The 20,154-nt window shown below is 37.7% G+C and overlaps 1 protein-coding gene across 6 annotated transcripts in view; it reads left to right on the top strand.

Annotated features, from left to right (window-relative positions):
- Positions 1-20,154, top strand: part of LOC131158424 (probable plastidic glucose transporter 3) — a 30,342-nt gene that overhangs the window by 7,304 nt on the left and 2,884 nt on the right. For 4 of the 6 annotated variants that reach the window (XM_058113285.1, XM_058113284.1, XM_058113283.1 and 1 more), the window contains exons 6-14: positions 11,439-11,538; positions 11,629-11,741; positions 11,902-11,995; positions 13,956-14,109; positions 14,219-14,362; positions 14,748-14,821; positions 15,449-15,537; positions 16,845-16,959; positions 17,597-17,781. In XM_058113285.1, coding sequence (XP_057969268.1) covers positions 11,439-11,538; positions 11,629-11,741; positions 11,902-11,995; positions 13,956-14,109; positions 14,219-14,362; positions 14,748-14,821; positions 15,449-15,537; positions 16,845-16,959; positions 17,597-17,779 — 1,066 coding nt within the window. In that variant the 3' untranslated portion in view covers positions 17,780-17,781. Of the gene's footprint in view, positions 1-11,438; positions 11,539-11,628; positions 11,742-11,901; positions 11,996-13,955; positions 14,110-14,218; positions 14,363-14,747; positions 14,822-15,448; positions 15,538-16,844; positions 16,960-17,596; positions 17,932-20,154 lie in introns of those variants that run through there. The other 2 variants (XM_058113282.1, XM_058113280.1) reach the window with 1 other exon arrangement.

Here is a 20,154-nt window from a genome sequence, read left to right as displayed (position 1 = left end):
TACTCTAGATTAACGTGAGGCTGGAGGGGCTGAACTGACCTACTGGTCTGTTTTGGAGCCTGATTCATATTGTTAGGTACTAGGGGAACCCCAAGAATAGCAAGGATACACTAGGCTGATCCTTATGGGGCGTCGTTGGGTGCCTAACATATGGCTCTATGTCTTCTAGAACAGGGCGTTTACCTAACATCTTCAAGACTTGGTCAAACTGTTGTGTGAGGTGCTCAAACTTTTGGTCCACAGACTCTTTAAGAGTGTCTAATCGGGCAGACAAGGACTGGGTGTCATTTGATGCAAGTTCAGTGGAATTGGGGTCAATGATTTTGTTGGTGACCATGGTTAATGCACTATGCTGCATTTATGCTGAGGAGGAGTAAAATTACTACAATGCACAAACATAAGGCTATAGAACATAATACATATGAATGGATATCGTCTCCCATAACGAGCAACTTGGGATTGACTACGTATGGATTTGAACAAGGATGCAATGATGAGTTAGCTAGGGGAAGTTACAGAACAAAGGGCAGATTCCTTTTTTTTTTTAAGGGTAATAAGAAACTTGGAATTATGCAACTACGAATTTTCCCTAGTCATACAAACAATAGTCAAGAAAATGTGAAAGTTTGTTCACCCTGCGAAGGAATTGGAGCACAAATTGATTCTACCATCAAATTCCAATGTTAGTCCAGCAATTTCTCAAGTCCCTACTCTCCGATTCTCAGGAAAACAGCCGTCAAACTGTGGTTGGAACTCGATCTGAATGCCGACGACACTTCAGAAGTCTAAAATTTGCTCAAGCGGCCTAGTATTAGGTTGAATCTGATCTTAGGAATGCAAACCAAACTTGATAACTCAATTTCTCCTCAAAAAACTTCATAATCTCAGGAAACAATTCAAATTCTCGAGGCAGGAAGCAATATCTCGTGAGTATGGGCAAAACAGGGGAATTCTGGCAACTTCCCCACGCTCATGGCCAGCGCATGGAGCGTGTGAGCCGCCGGAAATGGACCTTGGGAGATGGGGTTCAGGATGGGGGGTAAGTATTCTAGTGATGGTGGAGGCATAGCAAAAAAAAAAAAAAAAAGAAAAGCAGGAAATAAGGGATTCAGAAGGGGGGAAGTTTCAGGTGGTGCATGGGGGCCACCCCCTCATCAGATGGAGATGATATTGCAAAGGAAGAGGTTTCAGGGGTGTCTAATTGTGGTGGTGAGGGAGGTGTTGTGGTTTGGTTGGTGGAAAAAGGTGCTCAAATTCTAGGGACACGATTGGTATTTTAGGGGAAGTTTTGGCAGTGCTACAGTGATTGAATTTCTGGGAATTGTAGAATTCTGACTTCGAATGGCTGCGTGGTGATCGTGGCGTGCTTTTATACCAATTTAATGTTGGACAAATATTAGAATTTATATATAAATAGAATTGAGAGAAATTAGAAGAAGGAGAAGGAGAAGAAGAAGAAGAAGATAAGAAGAAAAGAAGCAGTGGGAAGACAGAACAGAAAGAGAAGAGCAGAGAAGGGGAAGAACAAAACAGAACAGAGGTGAGAGACAGAATTAGAAGAGAGGAGGAAGAAGAATAACTAACTGTACATTCACTAGCATGTCCAACACTAAACCACTAATATAACTAACTCATATTTACAAATAGGACCCAATACTAAAAGAAGTCTCTGAAAAAATACAAAGAGGTCTTCCATACACATCTTTGCGATCTGATTCAAACAATAATTGTACATCCACTAGTATGTCCAACACTTAAACCACTAACACAACTAACACATATTTACAAATAGGACGCAACCCTAAAAGAAGTCTCTAAAAAAATACAAAGAGGTCTTCCATACACATTTTTCCTAAACCTTCCTAAACCTACGCCTAGAATACATGTGCCGAATGGGTGGCCTAGGGGGTAAGAAGAAGAAGAAGAAGAAGCGGGAGAGAGACAGAGAGACAGGGAGGGAAAACAATAACTGTACATCCACTAGCATGTCCAATGGGCGGTCTAGGGGGTATAGGTGATCCTCCATGACATGGATTCAAACAATAACTGTTCATCCACTAGCATGTCCAACACTTAAACCACTAATACAACTAACACATATTTACAAATAGGACCCAACTAAACACATAATTACAAATACTAAAAGAATTCTTTAAAAAAAATAAAAAGAGGTCTTCCATACACATTTATCCTAAACCTTCCTAAACCTACACCTAGAATACATGTGCCGAATGGGCGGCCTAGGGGGTATAGGTCATCTTCGATGACATGGGGTGGGTGAGAATGAGTTGGATACCAATGTTAGTTTGTGATGTTCATTAGAGAGCCCATGGAGATCTATTTCTTAAATTTATTCCTTGTTTATGCCTCACATTTAATTTGTGGTGGGTATGGGTTCCTGATTTCGATTTTGGAAAGATCCATGGTTGGCGAATGATATTCTAGCCACATCTTTTCCTCATCTCTTTCATTTGAGCTTAGGGCAAGATAGTATGATTTCTTTCTTTGTGGTTGACTCAGGTAGCCTTGCTCCATGGAACTTTCATTTTTGAAGATCTCTTAACGATAAAGAATTGTTGGAACTTTCCTCCTTATTGTCATTATTGAACAGCTGTCATTTTTCTTTTGCTAGGGATACTTGGTCTTGAGTTTTGGATCATTCGGGGGGTGTATTCTTGTAAATCTTTTGAGTTTTAACTTGTTCCAACTCTTGCTTTTGTTGAATAGTGGCTCATTTCGAGAGGCTCACCATTGTTGAACTTGAGGTTGACATGGAAGTCTTCAATGGTGGGTGAAGGGTTGGTGTAATAGTAAATGGGTTGTTGTAATAGTGCTATTCTCTACCCTATATAAACCCACCACTTCCATTTGTAAAATCATCCCAGAATTGCCTACTTCTCTCTTAGGCACATTATTTCTTCTCTCTCTCTCTCTGTAATATTTGTGCAATAGAGAAATATTAGTTGGTAGTGTCCGAGGATGTAGGCACAATTAGCCGAACTTCGTTAAATTCTGGTGTTCTTCCTTACATCTATTCAATGGCTAGCTATTGTTGGGTATAGTTGTAGTGATATATTGTGCTAATTGCGTGTCTAAGGAAAATTCTGTCTAGGAAAGTGGGAATTAAGCGGTACATTGTGACCCCCCACTTCCCTGGGAATTTACTTGGTGTAATTAAGCACGATCATTCACTCTCTATTCACCTGTGCAATAGTAAACTAGGTGAAGTTAGGTGGAATAATCCCGAGTTTCACAACAATTGGTATTGGAGCCAAGGTTATTCTTAGTATGCTCTGTGGTTGCAGCTTAGTCCGATCTTCCATATAAGAAAAGTTTCCCTTGGGCTATTGGCATTACGCATCGGCAGCTATTAAATAGCATTTATGGCAGAGATGGCAGATAGAGCAAAAACATCCACATCGAACTCGTCTATTCTGGCAGCTATTAAATAGCATTTATGGCAGAGATGCCAGATTTGCAGTGGAGATTTTTGACGGCATTAGTCATTTTGGTATGTGGCAAAGTGAGGTTCTAGACGCTCTCTTTCAGTAAGGTCTAGACATTGCCATTGAAGAAGAGAAACCAAAAGATATTGAGAAGAAAGAATGGGGGACCCTAAATCGGTTTGCATGGGGTACAATTCGATCGTGTCTTTCAAGAGAGCAGAAGTATGCAGTCTGTAAGGAAACTTCTGCAAATAAGTTGTGGAAGGCACTGGAGGAAAAGTTTTTGAAAAAAGGCTGTTTGAACAAACTCCATATGAAGAAGAGACTATTTCGCTTCACTTATGTCCCAGGTACTACTATGGATGATTATATCACCAACTTTAATAGGTTGGTTACTGATCTAGTTAAGCTAGATGAAGCTTTTAAAGATGAAAACATGACTTTGATGTTGTTGGGATCCCTTCCTGAGGAGTTTGATTTTCTTGAAACTACTCTACTCCATGGAAAGGATAAAGTGCCTCTTAGCGAGGTTTGTGCTGATTTGTACAACTATGAATTGAGGAAAAAGGACAAGCTTGAAAGCACAAGTGGAGCCAACGAGGCTCTAGTAGTTAGAGGCCGTTCACAAACCCAAAATAGAAGAAAGAAAGAGAGACCCAAGTCAAGGTCTAGACCAAACAAAGATGAATGTGCCTTTTGTCAGGAAAAAGGGCACTAGAAAAAAGATTGTCTAAAGTTAAAGAATAAAGGCAAACCTGATAAAGGAAAGACCGTCTCAAATGTGGCTGAGTACGAAGATGGAGACTCAGATCTTTCACTTGTTGTTATGCCATCAACTAGTTATTCCTATATATGGCTACTAATTCAAGATGTAGCCATCATATGTGTCCCAATCGGGATTGGTTCTTTAATTTTGAAGAACTAAAAGATGGACTCGTCTACACAACAAATGATATCTCTCTTACCACATATGGGATTGGTTCAATCCGCTTGAGGAATCAAGATGGATCAATCAAAATATTGACGAACATTAGATATGTACCAAGTTTGATAAAGAATCTTATTTTTTTGGGAACCCTAGAATCAAAGGTGTTCAAAGTAACAGCAGAAAACGGAGTCATGAAGATCATCTCTGGTGCACTCATGGTAATCAAGGGAATTCGGAAGAACAATAACTTGTATCACTATCAAGGTCGTACAATTATTGGGACGACAACAACAGTTTCTACTGATGATAAGGAAATAGAAGCAACGAGGTTATAACATATATGCTTGGGGTATGCAGGTGAAAAATCCTTGAGACTTCTTACAAATCAAGGATTATCAAAGGGAGCAAAGACCTGCAAGCTAGATTTCTGTGAACATTGCGTCAAAGGGAAGTAGAAGAGTGAAATTTGGTACTACAATCCATGATACCTAGGGTATTTTGGATTATGATCACTCTGATGTGTGGGGACCTTCAAAGACAACTTCATTGGGAGGAAAACACTACTATGTGATCTTTATTGAGGATTTTTCCTGAAGAGTATGGGTGTATACTATGAAAACTAAGGATGAAGTGTTGTGAGTCTTCCTCAAATGGAAAAATATGGTGGAAACTCAAACAAGTAGAAGGATCAAGCACCTCCGTACAGATAATGGTGGAGAGTATAGAAGTGATCCATTTCTTAAAGTCTGCGAAGAAGGTATTATACGACACTTCACATTGGGGAATACACCACAACAGAATGGAGTGGTAGAACGTATGAACCGAACGTTGTTGGTGAAGGTTTGGTGTATGTTGTACAATGCTTGGTTGGGCAGAGAATTTTGGGTTGAGTCTGTAGCATATGCCTGCCACCTCATCAACCGCCTACAATCTATTGCTATTGGTGGTAAAACACCATTAGAGAAATGGTTTGGAAAGCCTGCTACAGATTATGATTCCTTACATGTATTGGGTTCCACTGCCTACTATCATGTCAAAGAATCAAAGTTGGATCCGAGGGCTAAGAAAGCAATCTTTATGGGGATCACCTCTGAAGTAAAGGGATATCGCCTTTGGTGTCCCGAAACAAAGAAGGTAATCTTTAGCAGGGATGTTACCTTTAATGAATCTACCTTTTTAAAAAAGGTGACAACAAAAAGTGTTGAGCAGGCAGATGGTGCTCCAAAATAGGTGTAGTTTGATAGAAGAATAGTTTTCCCAGCAATGAAGAGACAAAAGACTCGCCTATGGTAGAAGAAGAGTCGCCTGAAGAAGAGTTTTCAACCCAAGAACCTCCACAACAACATGAATCTATTGCATTGAGTAAGCCAAAGAGAAAAATTAGAAAGCCTGCTCGCTTTGTTGACATGGTGGCTTACGCATCTCCAATTGCAAACGATGATACTACTGTCACTTACAATAAAGCAATCCAAAGTTCAGAAGAAGAAAAGTGGAGGGGAGCCATGAATGAAAAAATGCAGTCCCTTATTAAGAATCAGACATGGAAGCTAATTAGTCTTCCGAAGGGAAAGAAGGCAATTGGGTGCAAATGGATATATACAAAAAAGATGAATTTCCTGACAAGAATAGTGTTCTCTACAAACCAAGGTTGGTGGCTAAAGGCTACGCACAGACGGAGGGAATTGATTACAATGAGGTATTTTCTCCAGTAGTAAAGCATTCCTCCATTAGAATCTTATTGGCTTTGGTAGCAAAATTGGATATGGAACTAGTTCAATTGGATGTAAAAAATGCCCTTTTACATGGAGACTTGGAAGAGGAAATTTACATGACTCAGTTAGGAGGTTTCAAAGTTGCTGGAAAAGAAAATATGGTGTGCAAACTTGAAAAATCATTGTATGGATTAAAGCAATCCCCAAGGTAGTGGTACAAACGATTTGACAGGTTTATGATGGGCAAAAGTACAGAAGAAGCAAATATGATCACTATGTGCATTTTCGCAAGCTACAGGATAGATCTTACATATATCTTCTTCTCTATGTTGATGATTTGTTGATAGCCTCCAAGATTCGGACAAAAATTAACAAACTGAAGGCTCAGTTGAACAGAGAGTTTGAGATAAAGGATCTAGGCGAAGCAAAGGAGATTCTTGGTATGGAGATAAGTAGAGATAGGAAATTGGGGAGGCTTTGTTTGACTCGAAAACAATATTTGAGGAAAGTAATGAAGCGTTTTGGCATGAATAAGAAGTCAAACCCTGTTAGTACTTTGCTTGCTCCTCATTTCAAGCTGAATGCATCTATGTCTCCAAAAACTGAAGCAGAACGAGAATACATGTCAAAAGTACCATATTCAAGTGTTGTTGGTAGCTTGATGTATGCCATGGTGTGTACAAGACCTGATATTTCACAAGCTATTGGAGTTGTGAGCAGGTATATGCATGATCCTGGAAAAGAACATTGGCAAGCTGTGAAATGGATTCTACGATACATTTTGTATACTGTAGATGATGGATTGATATTTGAGCAGGATAAGCAAGATGGTCATAGTATTGTTGGATACTGTGATTCTGACTACGCTGGTGATTTAGATAAGCGTCGGTTAAATACTGGCTATGTATTTACTCTTGCAAAAGCTCCGGTTAGTTGGAGGTCTACTCTACAATCAACAGTTACTTTGTCCACTACAAAGGCAGAGTATATGGCAGTCACAGAGGCTGTGAAGGAGGCAATTTGGTTTCAAGGATTGATAAAAGAATTGGAATTGGACAGAAGCACATCAAGGTGCATTGTGATAGCCAAAGTGCTATCCATCTAGCAAAGAACCAAGTTTACCATTCAAGGACAAAGCACATTGCCGTTCGATATCACTTTATACGAGAAATTCTAGAAGAAGGTGGAGTAGTAATCCAAAATATTCGAACCACTGAGAATCTTGCTGATATGATGACAAAAGTAGTAACTGCGGTCAAGTTTCATCATTGCTTGAACTTGATCAACATATGGCAGTTGCAGAGGCTATGAAGGAGGCAATTTGGCTTCAAGGATTGATAAAAGAATTGGGAATTGGACAGAAGCACATCAAGGTGCATTGTGATAGCTAAAGTGCAATCCATCTAGCAAAGAACCAAGTCTACCATTCAAGGACAAAGCACATCGACGTTCGATATCACTTTATACCAAAAATTCTGGAAGAAGGTGGAGTAGCAATCCAAAAGATTTGAACCACTGAAAATCCTGTTGATATGATGACAAAAGTAGTAATTGCGGTCAAGTTTCAACATTGCTTGAACTTGATCAACATTGTTGAAAATTGAAAGATTGGTGCTACAAGCGCGTTTGAAGACGCCATGGAATCCATGAGAGATTTTAAGAGATGGAATTTCTCCAAGGTGGAGATTTGTTGAATAGTGACTCATTTCCAGAAGCTCACCATTGTTGAACTTGATGTTGCCATGGAAGTCTTCAATTGTGGGTGAAGGGTTGGTGTAATAGTAAATGAGTTGTTGTAGTAGTGTTATTCTCTACCCTATATAAACCTACCACTTCCATTTGTAAAACCATCAAAGAATTGCCTACTTCTCTCTTAGGCACATTCTTTTTTTTTCTCTCTTTGTAATATTTTTGCAATATAGAAATATTAGTTGGTAGTGTCCGAGGACGTAGGCACAATTAGCCTAACTTTGTTAAATTCTAGTATTCTTCCTTTCATCTATTCAATAGTTAGCTATGGTCGGGTATAGTTGTAGTGATATATTGTGCTATATATGTGTCTAAGGAAAATTCTGTTTAGGAAAGTAAGACTTAAGCGGTCCATTGTGACCCCCCATTTCCCTGGGAATTTACTTGATGCAATGTGTAGCACAATCATTCACTTTCTATTCACTTGTGCAATAGTAAACTAGGTGAAGCTAGGTGGAATAATCCCAAGCTTCACAACATCTTTCCCCTATATTCATTTATTTTGAAGGCAAAAACTCCCCCAAAATTAAGGCTTTCATATAGCTATTTGTGCTTAGTAAAATCAACACTGATAACCTGTGGTAGATCAGGAGGCCTTTGAAGGCCTCATCTCTAGACGTTTGTGTGCTATGCCATTTTAATTTTGGAATGACATGTCGTCTATTTTCAAACTGTGACTATGCTTGGAGAGTTTGGAATAATTTATTTGGTGTGATGGAAGAATCTTGGGTCTGCTTGACTTTAGTGGAGGAATTGTTGTCTATTTCCCGAGGGTTTGGTAGAAGGAGTGAGTTGCACTTCAGAAATGTGACATTTTTGCAGTGTTGTGGGGATTATGGTTGGAGCATAATGGACGGATTTTTTCTAGGGAGAAAATGAATTGGCAGCTGGTTGGGTGAAGGTTCACTACCTGAATTTTTTAGTGTGTTGGTTTTTGTTGCTTTAAGGGGGTTTGTTTTTTGGAGGTTCAGTGAGAATGGAGGAATTATTATGTTTTTTCCACCTTTTGTTTTATTAGTGTTAGATTACTGCTTTCCCTTGAAGCTTAAGCTGTTAGGTTGTGGGCCAACAATGTATATCAAGCCTTAACACTTCCTTGCACGTTCAGCCTGATAGCACGTGGGAAGATAAACACACAATAACACCCATTGCAGGGAGTACAATAACTTTTTTAAAAATCACACAATGAATGATGGCAAGGAGACAAGAACCTAGGACCTCCTAGTAACCAGCTTTAATACCATGTTAGATTGCCACTCTATCTAAAAGCTTAAGCTATTAGGTTTTGCCAACAATGTAAATCAAGCCTTAACAATTGGATTTTCCCAGAATTTTGATGGGAGAAATCTTTTTCTCCTTTCTGTAAATTCTCCTCTTATCAATGAAATCTCTTCTTTTGTTATATATATATATATATAAAACATGAGCAAAGTACAATAACTTTTTTAAAAACCACACAATGAATGATGGCAAGGAGACTAGAACCTAGGACCTCCTAGTAACTAGATTTAATACCATGTTAGATTACTACTTTATCTAAAAGCTTAAGCTATTAGGTTGTGCCAGTAATGTATATCAAGCTTTAACAATTGGATTTTCCCAGAATTTTGATGGGAGAAACCTCTTTCTCCTTTCTGTAAGTTCTTCTCTTATCAATGAAATCTTTTCTTTTGTTATATATAAAAAAAACATAAGCAAGTAAGGATGGATGCATTTTGTCACAACCATATTCTCTACAAAACCTATTTCATAGCATAAAACCTGTTACTTACCTCATTATTTTTGGTCTTGGCACACAAGAAATTTTGTGTAAGGCTTGGTGCCATAAAATTGTGCTCTCTCTTCATCAATGAACTCCATTTTCCATTTCTATTTTTTTTTTTTTAAAGTTGGAGATTTCTTTTTGGGGGCATTTGAGCACGTGTGGGATCAGAAACTACTGCTGTAATTAGTCCATCACTTTTTCGGTTTAATTGAGTTCCAACTTCTTGTTCTAATTTTTTGTTCTCATTGAATGTTTAAAGAGTTGACTCCCGCTAGTTTGCCATGCCTCTTTTGGGCACTAAACTTAGACAAAAGATGTTGACCTCTGTGGTGGTTTGGCAAAAATACATCCATGCCTCTTTGGACACTAAACTTAGGATGTCCATACATTTATTTTTAGGCAAAAGATATTGACCTCTGCTGTGGTTTGGCAAAAAATCACGGACATTCCTTGATGTTCCAAAATTCCTACAAACTTGAGGTCCCACAGACCTCCCTTGACATTTGATTTTTGGGACACTTACATGCTCTCCCTGAAGCTTGTTTTTTTTAAAAAATATCAAGGGAGGTCTGTGTCTTTTTTGTCAAACCTCATGGGAGGTCTGTGAAAGTTTTAAAATTTCAAGATAGTCTATATCTTTTTGCTAAACACGAGGAGAGGTTTATGGAATTTTGAAACCAGTCTATATCTTTTTGCTAAACACTAGGAGAGGTTTATGGAATTTTGAAACCTCTGGAGGGTCCTCATCTTTTCCCCAAGCCTCAAGGGAGGTCAGTGCCTTTTGCCCCATATCATTTAGCTTTAAATGAATAAATATGGAGAACAATGGAGATATTTGGTTCATTTGAAGAATATGACCTTTGATTTTAGCTGGTGAAATAGGAAAAATATTACCCTATGAATGAACAATGAACGTATAATTGATCTTACATGTGACAGCTAGCCTGTAAATCGGTCTCTTGGGAGGAAATTTGATCCATCATGAAAGAAACCATATGGCAGTAATAGTGCAGTATAGCAGCAGGCATGCCTACATGTCCTCAAAAAGCAATTGAGTGGTTTTACTACATAAACGTGACAAAATGTAACACCGAGTGTGCAAGACTCCCACAAAATTGAGGATCTTGGGGTGGAGGCGGGCATGATATATGCTGTCTTACCTCTAGGCTTGGAGAGACTGTTTCCTGTGATCTTGAGATTTGGATGTAAAACCCTTGCCATTGAGTTGAGGCTCACCATCTTTGATTAAACTGCATGAAAAGAAGAAAACAAACTACGATAGTTTCTGTACTGATTTGTAAATTTATCATTGGTAATAACTACTTATGCACACAATGTTCAATAATGTGAACCCAAAATTTGTGGGAAAATTTATCAAAAATAGAACAAGATTTGAGAACAAGAAGTTCATGGAACTTATGTCAACATTACAACCAATCTTATAACTTGTATTATGTGTCAATTATGTTCGTCTCCTACCTTCTCAATAAGTCCACTGCCTTTAGTTTATAGATTTAAGGGTTACTTACATCTATTTAGTCCTGCTTCATCCTTTCCTTGCATGCAATTTGTTTGAAGTTTCACGGTGGATTTGCCCTTCTTTTCTTCCCAAAGGAAAGCTGTTTGCCACCTTGCATTGAGGTGGCATCCCATTATAGAAGTTTAACTATTTTTGTCTGTTAATTCTTTGTTGCTCTCTCTCTTTCTCTCTCTCTCTCTCTCTCTCTCTCTCTCTCTCTCTATATATATATATATATATATATATATATATTCTCCTATTGTTCTGTAGTTGTTTGAATTAAGAAGCTTACAAAAAGGATCTTCAACTGACCCTGCAGTGCAACGACAAAAAGTCTTCATGGTATGCTTCTGGGGAGGTTTATTGTCGGAACTGGGATGGGTATTGGTCCCCCCGTTGCATCCCTCTATGTGACAGAGGTATGAGGAATGATGGTCCCGCAGGTATTGATTGAAATTGAATGGTCCCTACTGTCGAAGTGTCTGATCATGCTTTATCTACATTAACAGGTTTCACCTGCTTTTGTAAGGGGTACTTATGGGAGCTTCACCCAAATTGCAACATGTCTTGGACTTATGGGAGCTCTTTTTATTGGAATCCCTGCCAAAGAAATTTTTGGTTGGTAAGAAAGAGTGAATGTTGTCTTCAGTAGTTTGGGATGTAGATGGTTATCTAATTTTTTGCCTCATTTATATTTAAAAAATAAATTGAACCAGCTTTTTCCTTTTTTTTTATTGGATATGTAAATGATACTATTTTTCTTGATATGAGGATGTATTCAGGTGGCGGGTTTGTTTTTGGGTGTCTTCCATTCCTGCTGCAATGCTTGCTCTTTTCATGGAGTTCTGTGCAGAAAGTCCTCATTGGCTTTTTAAGGTTGTTTTCTTTCATCTATGGTTTCTGAGTGATGAACCTGTCTTTGTTGGATTAGGGTGGGTTGGTTAAACATGGCCCAACCTGGCCAAGGGCAAGCTTATGCAAGTTTATTTGTTTGATTTTCTGGTAACTATTTCTAGTTTTGTAGTTTTCCAATTCTTTTTGGAGAAAGGTATGTAAATTTTTTATTTTATTTTTTTTTGGGGGGGGGGGGGGGGGGGTTTTAATACTGATATCATTAAACCTGCAGGACAGAGATCAAACAATAAAATTTGAAATAAATCCATTAAGGACTAGACCTGCATCAACACAGAGACCCACCTGACAACAATCAAAGATGCCTGAAATTGACAACAACAAAACTCAATGGGTGAATTGACATAGAGGCCCTAGTGTTCGTGTTATTTTACTCAGCCGCCTTTACACTGAAAATTTTCAAATAAAAAGCCCTGCCAATTTTCACCACAACATTTTGATGAGCTTCACTAACTCCTTTGGAAAATATATTGCTTGTTTTAAGCCAGTCATAAACAAAGGAATGAACAACAATTCTATGCGCAGAGCTACATAGATCCTTTTGGACTTCTCTTGAAGCTGATCAGCCTGCTGAGCCCACTGCCTAACATTCCTCACCATGGTACAGCACCTGCAACACCATTTTTCAAAATTTCTGGAGCAAACAAGTAATCAGACACCAAATAGTTGAATCTTCATAATAATTCTTGCAAAATAGTCAGCTAGAGCAGTTCAAAATTCCTTTTCTCGACGAGTAAACCTTGAGTTCGCAATCTCTGTTCAACCCAGGAATTAACTTATCCCTTAGCATAATGGGCAAACCCAAGAATGAACGTATCCTTTAGAATAATTTTTTCCCAAACTAAATAAGCTCCACCTGACAGCAGGATGAGGTGGTCTCAGCACAGATTAAGCACCCCTTTCCTATCTGCAGGCCAGCCAATTTTGTATTCTGATTTAGTTCTGCAGTAGGCACATGATAAGAGTTATGTACAAGATGTTATTTGAATGCATGGAATTGATTCTATATTTCTATATTTGTGTGATTTTGGATTTTTGGTAGTACTCAAATACTGTGTTCATTGAATTGTACTTTGCACATGCGCTACTAATACCATTCTGCTAGAGTATGGCTTGGATTTGGTGGAGTTGCAGGTTTTGGAAGGGTCAGTTGTCCCATTTTTGAATATTGGTCAACTGATAGAAACAGTGAGTTATGATTGAGTTTTTGCTGACTGTCTGAGTGGTTGGGCAATTGTCGTGGGATTCATTTCTTTTTTTTTTGAATGTCAATTTTGGACCCATGTTTACCAACAGTTAGTTTCCTTTTCTGAGTGGACTTGTGAGTGGGGACCAGCTTGCTCTTCTAGATTAAGGTTTTGTAAGCCAAAAAAATCTGATTAAGGAGAGAGATGTGAGGAGTTGGAGAAACGATTATTTTGAGAGGTTCTTTTGTGAGGATTCTTGTAAGTGCTCTTGGGTGTTTCAGGTTTGGAAATTGGAAATGGGCGTGTGACCTGTTAGTGATTACAGATGGTAATTGAAGTTTTGTTTTTTCTGTGGATGGCTTTGTAGAGTGAGCCACATCCTAATGGTGTTAATCATTCGCCATGCTTTGCTTCCTGCTTTGTTCTAGATCTTGTCAAGAAGTTTGCTTCATGCTCTGTTCTAGATCTTGTCACAGCAGTTTGCTTCCTGCTTTGTTCTAGATCTTGTCACAGCAGTTTCTTTCCTCTGTTTTATTCTTCTCTCTTGACATTTGACCTGCTTTGTGTAATAGTTCACACTGTCTAGCAATTGCTCAGTTGCCTCCTTGTTTACTTTTCTCTCACATTGTTGACTCTCATGTTGCTCTTATTTTTCTGTTATGTCTTGTTTCGCCATTGACCTTAATCCAGTTGAGGATGTTTTATTAAAGTAACACTTCCACTTGTATTTTGTTCAGAGAGGAAGAGGTGCTGAGGCCGAAGCTGAATTTGAGAAGGTTTTGGGTGGAGCACATGTCAAATATGCCATAGCAGAACTGTCGAAGTCAGAAAGAGGGGATGAAGCAGATACAGTGAAGTTTTCAGACCTACTCTATGGTCGCCATTTTAGAGGTACATGTGTTTCATGTAAATGTGTTTTTATGTTGTCATCTGTATTACCACACCTTAGGATTTTGATTTGTTTTCTTTCGATTGATTACTTTATCACTCTGTTGTGCAGTGGTTTTCATTGGGTCTGTCCTATATGCTTTACAGCAGCTATCAGGAATTAATGCTGTATTCTATTTCTCATCAGCCGTCTTTAAAAGTGCAGGAGTACCTTCAGAGGTTGCTAACACTTGTGTTGGAATTTCAAATCTATCAGGTACAAATAGTGTTGTTAAAGCTTTATATACATTGTTTTCCCACAACCTAACTGCTTAAGCTTTTAGGTAAAGTGGTAACCAACATGGTATCAGAGCTGGTTACCAGGAGGTCCTGGTCTTGTTACCAATGTTTATTGTGTGCTGTGCTGTTTAAAAAATTATTGTATTCCCTGTAATGGGTGTTATTTATCATGTGTTATCTCTCCACGTGCTATTGAGCTGCATGTGCGGAGGAGTGTTAAAGATTGATATACATTGTTAGCCCACAACCAAACGCCTTAAGCTTTTAGGTAAAATGGTAATCTAACAGGCTTCACTTCGAAGCTTCCTATGTGTTCCTTCTAAGATCATAATTTACCATGTTTTGCGTTTTAACTTTTTCAGGGTCTATTGTTGCAATGGTTTTGATGGACAAACTAGGGAGGAAGGTGCTTCTTCTAGGAAGTTTCTTTGGCATGGTTAGTAGATATTTTGCTTCCCATGAATTTTTTTTTCTTAAAATCACTGTTAATCATTTTGAAATTGCGACACTGATGAACACACCTTTAGGCTACTGCCAGGCATCTACCTCGTAAGCAAAAAGCACACAGGAGTTTCTGGGAATCTATTTAAATATGTGCCGTTACTTTGTTGGACATGCTAAGTTTTTTAGTGCATTATTTTGGACTAGGATATAAGAGAAAAAAATTGGAGGCTTCAGCTTGACTGATGTCCTTGTTTTCTCTAAGATTCTCATCTAGGGATTAGGTGAATTGAGCAGAAAGAAGCATATTCTCTGATTATGTGTGCGCCTTAGTCCGCAAGAGTGGCGATGCATGCTGCAGTAATTGCTTTAGAAGTATTCTTAAATACTGACAGAAAAGTCTTCTCTGGACATCCCTGTGGAAAAGTCTGCTGGAAGAAATATCTGATTGATCCATTAGTGGTCTGTTAGTGTCTGTTTTTTGGAATTGTAATGCCAAATGCCAATAAATGATATTTTATGTATCTAATGTGATTGAAATTGCATTATACACGAATGCAAAACATGGTTTTTTTGTTTTTTCACATCTTGTTTGACTTTTTCTCTTGAATCTAATTTTCAGGCAGTTTCAATGGGTATTCAAGTAATTGCAGCAAGTTCGTTTTTGTCAGGCTTCAGCACGGCCTATTTGTCTGTTGGTGGTATGCTGCTGTGAGTAGTCATTGGTCAATCACTCGAACTTGGAAATCTTGAAAATGCATTTATAATGAACTTAATCTCACATTCTTGGCTGGTTAACTTGTGTTCTTGTGTATTTTCAACAGGATAACTGCATTTTTTTTTTTAACTTTAAAAATTCTGATCTTGGTTACTATTTTATTTTCCTCTAATGTGGTCAGCACACATTCTAAAGTCTCAATCATTGCAATTTAGTACACACTTGGGGAAATCATGCGATAGAAATTGCAATGATTTAGAAAGTACAATGATGACTGAAATTATACCAATTTAGATTTATAGTGATCATATTAGAAAAAAAGTTTCAGTGGGAAAGGTTGAGATTTAAAAAGATTTAGTCACCAGAAAGTAAATTAAACTGGACTTCGACACCATAATGAGTTGGTAAAGATATCCAGTTGGCACTTGGGGCAAGGAAGGTGAGGGGGGTTGGTGGCTTGATGTTCGCAATTGCTTGATGATTATTTTTAGGTCTTTGTTTGGATACTTATGTCATCATGAAATAGAACACTTTATAATATTATTATGTTCAATGCAACACTGTTCATAATCAGAATTAAGATTCAGACGCATGATTTAAAAATAACTATAATCAGAAATTAATTTATAATGATTTAAAATGTACTGTGATCATAAATATCACAGTGAACAAGATGAAAATTTTTAAATGATTCAGTGACCAAAAAAGTGCACTAATTTGATTTTTTACACCAAAATGAGTTTGCAAAGATATCCTGTTTCACCCTGCAGCTGGCATGGGGGGAAGGGAGGGGGAGTGGGAAATTGAAGTTTATGATTGCTGATGTATTTTTAGGCCTCTGTTTGAATAGTTCTCTCCATGAAAATATACCACCTTTTGTATAATCATAATTTAAGACTTGATCTAGCCAGGGTAGGCAGTGGTGCAGTGCATGATTTTTAAATGAGCTAAATATACCAATCTATACTTAGTTTGCTACTCCAGAAAATAAAGCTATTGCCTACCATTTGGCCTTCTGATCGGAGCTTCCGTGAATTAAGTAATTAAAGAATTTGATCAGTAACTCAGGAAATGAACATGGTTGTGCATGTATTTGGAGACACTGTGGTAAGCTGTGGTGTTCTCTAAATATATTTTATTCTATCTTCTAATTAGTCCATGACTATTACTTGAAAATATAGCTCAGGAAACATATAGCTCTTGAAATTTTCGTATTTCTTCATAATATAAATATAAAAGAGAACTTTTGTTTTGTTGATTTCATTGTTTTTCTTGCTAAGTGCGAAGCTTCTTTGTGCAGGTTTGTCTTGACATTTGCTATGGGCGCTGGTCCAGTCCCTGGTCTCCTTCTACCAGAAATATTACCCAGCCGAATTCGGGCGAAGGCATTGGCAGTGTGCTTGGCCGTGCATTGGGTAATTTTATTTTACAGTTATTTATGATGCAGTCATTTATGGTGAATGTTTTTCCTTCTCTGGTTTATCCATTTTATGCATTTTTTTATTTTATTTTATTTTATATGCATTGAAACTGAATTCTGAACCAAAATTGATTTTCCATGGCACAAAAATGGTTTGGAACTTATATTTAATTTTAGGTTAACTTCTCAGTTTCCTGTCCTACAAACCATATATTCACAGTTGTTTGTAGCAGAAGTTTGTCATGGCTTATTGAACTGATATGACTCACTTCAAGTTTATGTAGGAGTTTTGAATAATAACTTCAGAGATTAGCCTCCTGGGGAATGGGAAAGCCCTATTTTGATTTTAATATTTCCATAGTTTGTAGAAGCAAGGTTCTCTTGAAACTAACTGGCTGTTTTCACTTCATCAGATTTAATTCGAGATATTTGTGGTGTTTTGACACTGAAATATATATCTTTTTTTTGAGGGGGGAGGGGGGGGGGTGTTAAGGAAGGTTTAATGTTGCAATATTCTGCTATTTCTTAGAAGGCCAGCCAATGACTCTGCCATTATTTAATTTTTCTTTTTTATTTTTCCTCCTAATTTTTCTGTCACCAATAATGGTTGCTAATAATATTTTGTTTAACAGGTGATAAATTTCTTTGTTGGTTTGTTTTTTTTGAGATTGCTGGAGCAAATGGGCCCGCAAGTTTTGTATTCTATCTTTGCCATGTTTTGTTTGACGGCAGTGGTTTTCGTGAAGAAGAATGTGGTGGAAACAAAAGGAAAATCACTTCAGGAAATTGAGATTGCACTTCTCCCAGTTGAGTAGAGGTATTATTAGTACAAATTTACCATACTATTTTAAAATAATGCCATACACTGCTGAACAAGTTAAGTGGAAATTTCTGATACTGTTGTTTGTAGCTGTTTGACATAATGGATGATATTTTTAGAATATTTACATTTTTTTTTCCTAGAGGATCATAGAGAGTCATTGTTAATCTGTTTGATATTTTGCAACTGCTTGAGAGGGTTTCTAAATAAATTTGGGTATAAGTGGTTTATCTTGTATTGATGTGGTATTTTAGGTTGGCCTCCAACTTATTGAAGAGCACTTTCGGGTGAAAATCCTAGGTTGGTTGGGTTTTTGAAATCCTTTGGTGGAGAAGATGTCCAAGCTGTTGGATGGGTGGAAAGGTGTCTTATTGCCTTGAGGTGGGCATATCATCCTCATTCAGGCTTGTCATTGTAGTATTCCTCTCTATTTCTTGTCTATCTTTAGCATTCCCGTGGGGGTTGCTAGAAATATTAGGAGTCAGAGAAATTTCTTATGGTCTGGAGTGAGGGAGAAAAAAATTATCTGATTAGTCAGGAGATTGTTCCATGGAGATTCTTGCTAGATCATTCTCGCAATAGGGTAAGAAAGAAAAGAGTAGGTTGGTGCCTAAGAACATTGATTTAATGGGTAAATGGCTCTGTTATTTCCTGTTAGAGGAATCTTCCGTTTGGCGCAACATTATTAAAAGTAAGTTTGGCTTGCTGTGTAATGGGCGGGATGCTAATTTGGGTTGAGATATTCCTTGGAGATTCATTGGAAGTGTTTTTCGCAGATATATCCTCTCTTTTTTTCTTGCACTAAAGGGTAATGGGTTCAGCATTTGATTTTGGAAGACTTTTGGATGGGCAGTTCTATGCTTTCATATTTTTTTCTCACAGCATAAAGAACCTATTTCTTCTTTCTTTATTCCAAATGGGTTTGATTTCTCTTGGGAATTTCATTTTTATAGGTCTCTTAATGATAGGGAGGTGTTGGAGCTTATCTCCTTATTGTGTTTATTGGAGGGCATTTGTCCTTGTGGGTAAGGCTGACGGTCGTAGGTCCTTGATTCTTTGAGGAGTGTTCCTGCTTATCTTTTCTTTGAGCATTTGACCCATATTATCACATCTTTTCCACTTCATTATGCTATATTTAAGGCCAAAGTCCCTCTAAGATTAAGGCTTTTGTTTGTTTAGTGGTTCTTAATAGAGGCTTTATTTTCAATTTATGATGTTTATGTTTTGACAGCTCAGAATCTGCCTATCATTTGTTCCTTCACTGTTTCTTTTCTTGGAGTGTATGGAATAATTTATTTGGTTATATTTGGAGAGAATTGGTATGTGTGGAGTCTTTGGAGGATCTTTTGGCTATCCCTTTTTCAGTCTTTAGATTGTGCAGTGATGATTTGGTGTTTTGTGGAGGTGCAGGTTTTTCACTATTAGGGATTTGGTTGGAGCACAAAAAACACTCATCTTCACAGTAAAGATGATGTATTGATCTATGCTTTAGGATAGGATCGAGTATTTGCCTGTGGCCTTTTGCTGTCAGGATTGTCTTTTCCAGACTTGCAGTATGATTGGTGGGCATTGCTGTTTTGATATATTTCTTCTGTTCTTTTATTTTATAGAGAACATTTATGCACCTTTTTTGTACTTCTCTTCAATATTTTTTTTATATTAAACAATATCGGAATATATGACGTTTTTATAATATTTACATTTTTTATTTTTCTTGGCTTTGTAATTCTTACAATATTAGGGAAGAAAGTGAATCCTTTGAAAATCCAATGTTGAGGCCTTTCCTTAAACTAACTGGACTTTTGGTCTGCATTGAAATTCAAAATTTTCAGGTTTTTTTTTTCTTAAATTTTTTGTAGAAATATCATCGAGTCAACTCCTCAAAAATTTGTTTTTACCAGTAGGGTCCCACTAACCTCCACATTTTTCTCCATTTTGCTTCTTTAACCCTACTTTGGTTGTAAGCCATCTTATATTTTTCATAGCCTTAACCCTTGTTCTTGTTGGCTTTGTGCTCCTCTCTAGATGGCTTTCAACTCAAGTAAATTGGTTCTTTTTTACATTTCTTCATTGAACATGACAAACTTTTGGCTTAGGTGTGGCAGCTATTGGCCCACGTGGTGGAGGCTCAAGTCACAGTTAAAATGTGCTATTTAAGCTGCTTTTGTTAGGAATTTGAGTAGCATTCTTGCTATTAGCTGTAGCTTTTGGTGCAATAGCACATTCTTGATCCTACAAGTGCTATTAGAGACGAGGTCACGTATCCAACTTGTGAGTTGTTGCTGTGGGTCAAGTCACAATTGAAATGTTTTGCTTGAGCTGATGTATGCTAAGGGATGAATAGCATTCTCTCTATCAGCTGTAGCTTTT

The sequence above is a fragment of the Malania oleifera genome, chromosome 6 (genome assembly GCF_029873635.1).
Source record: "Malania oleifera isolate guangnan ecotype guangnan chromosome 6, ASM2987363v1, whole genome shotgun sequence".
NCBI classification, from domain to species: domain Eukaryota; kingdom Viridiplantae; phylum Streptophyta; class Magnoliopsida; order Santalales; family Ximeniaceae; genus Malania; species Malania oleifera.
This window is presented reverse-complemented; position numbering and strand designations above follow the sequence as displayed.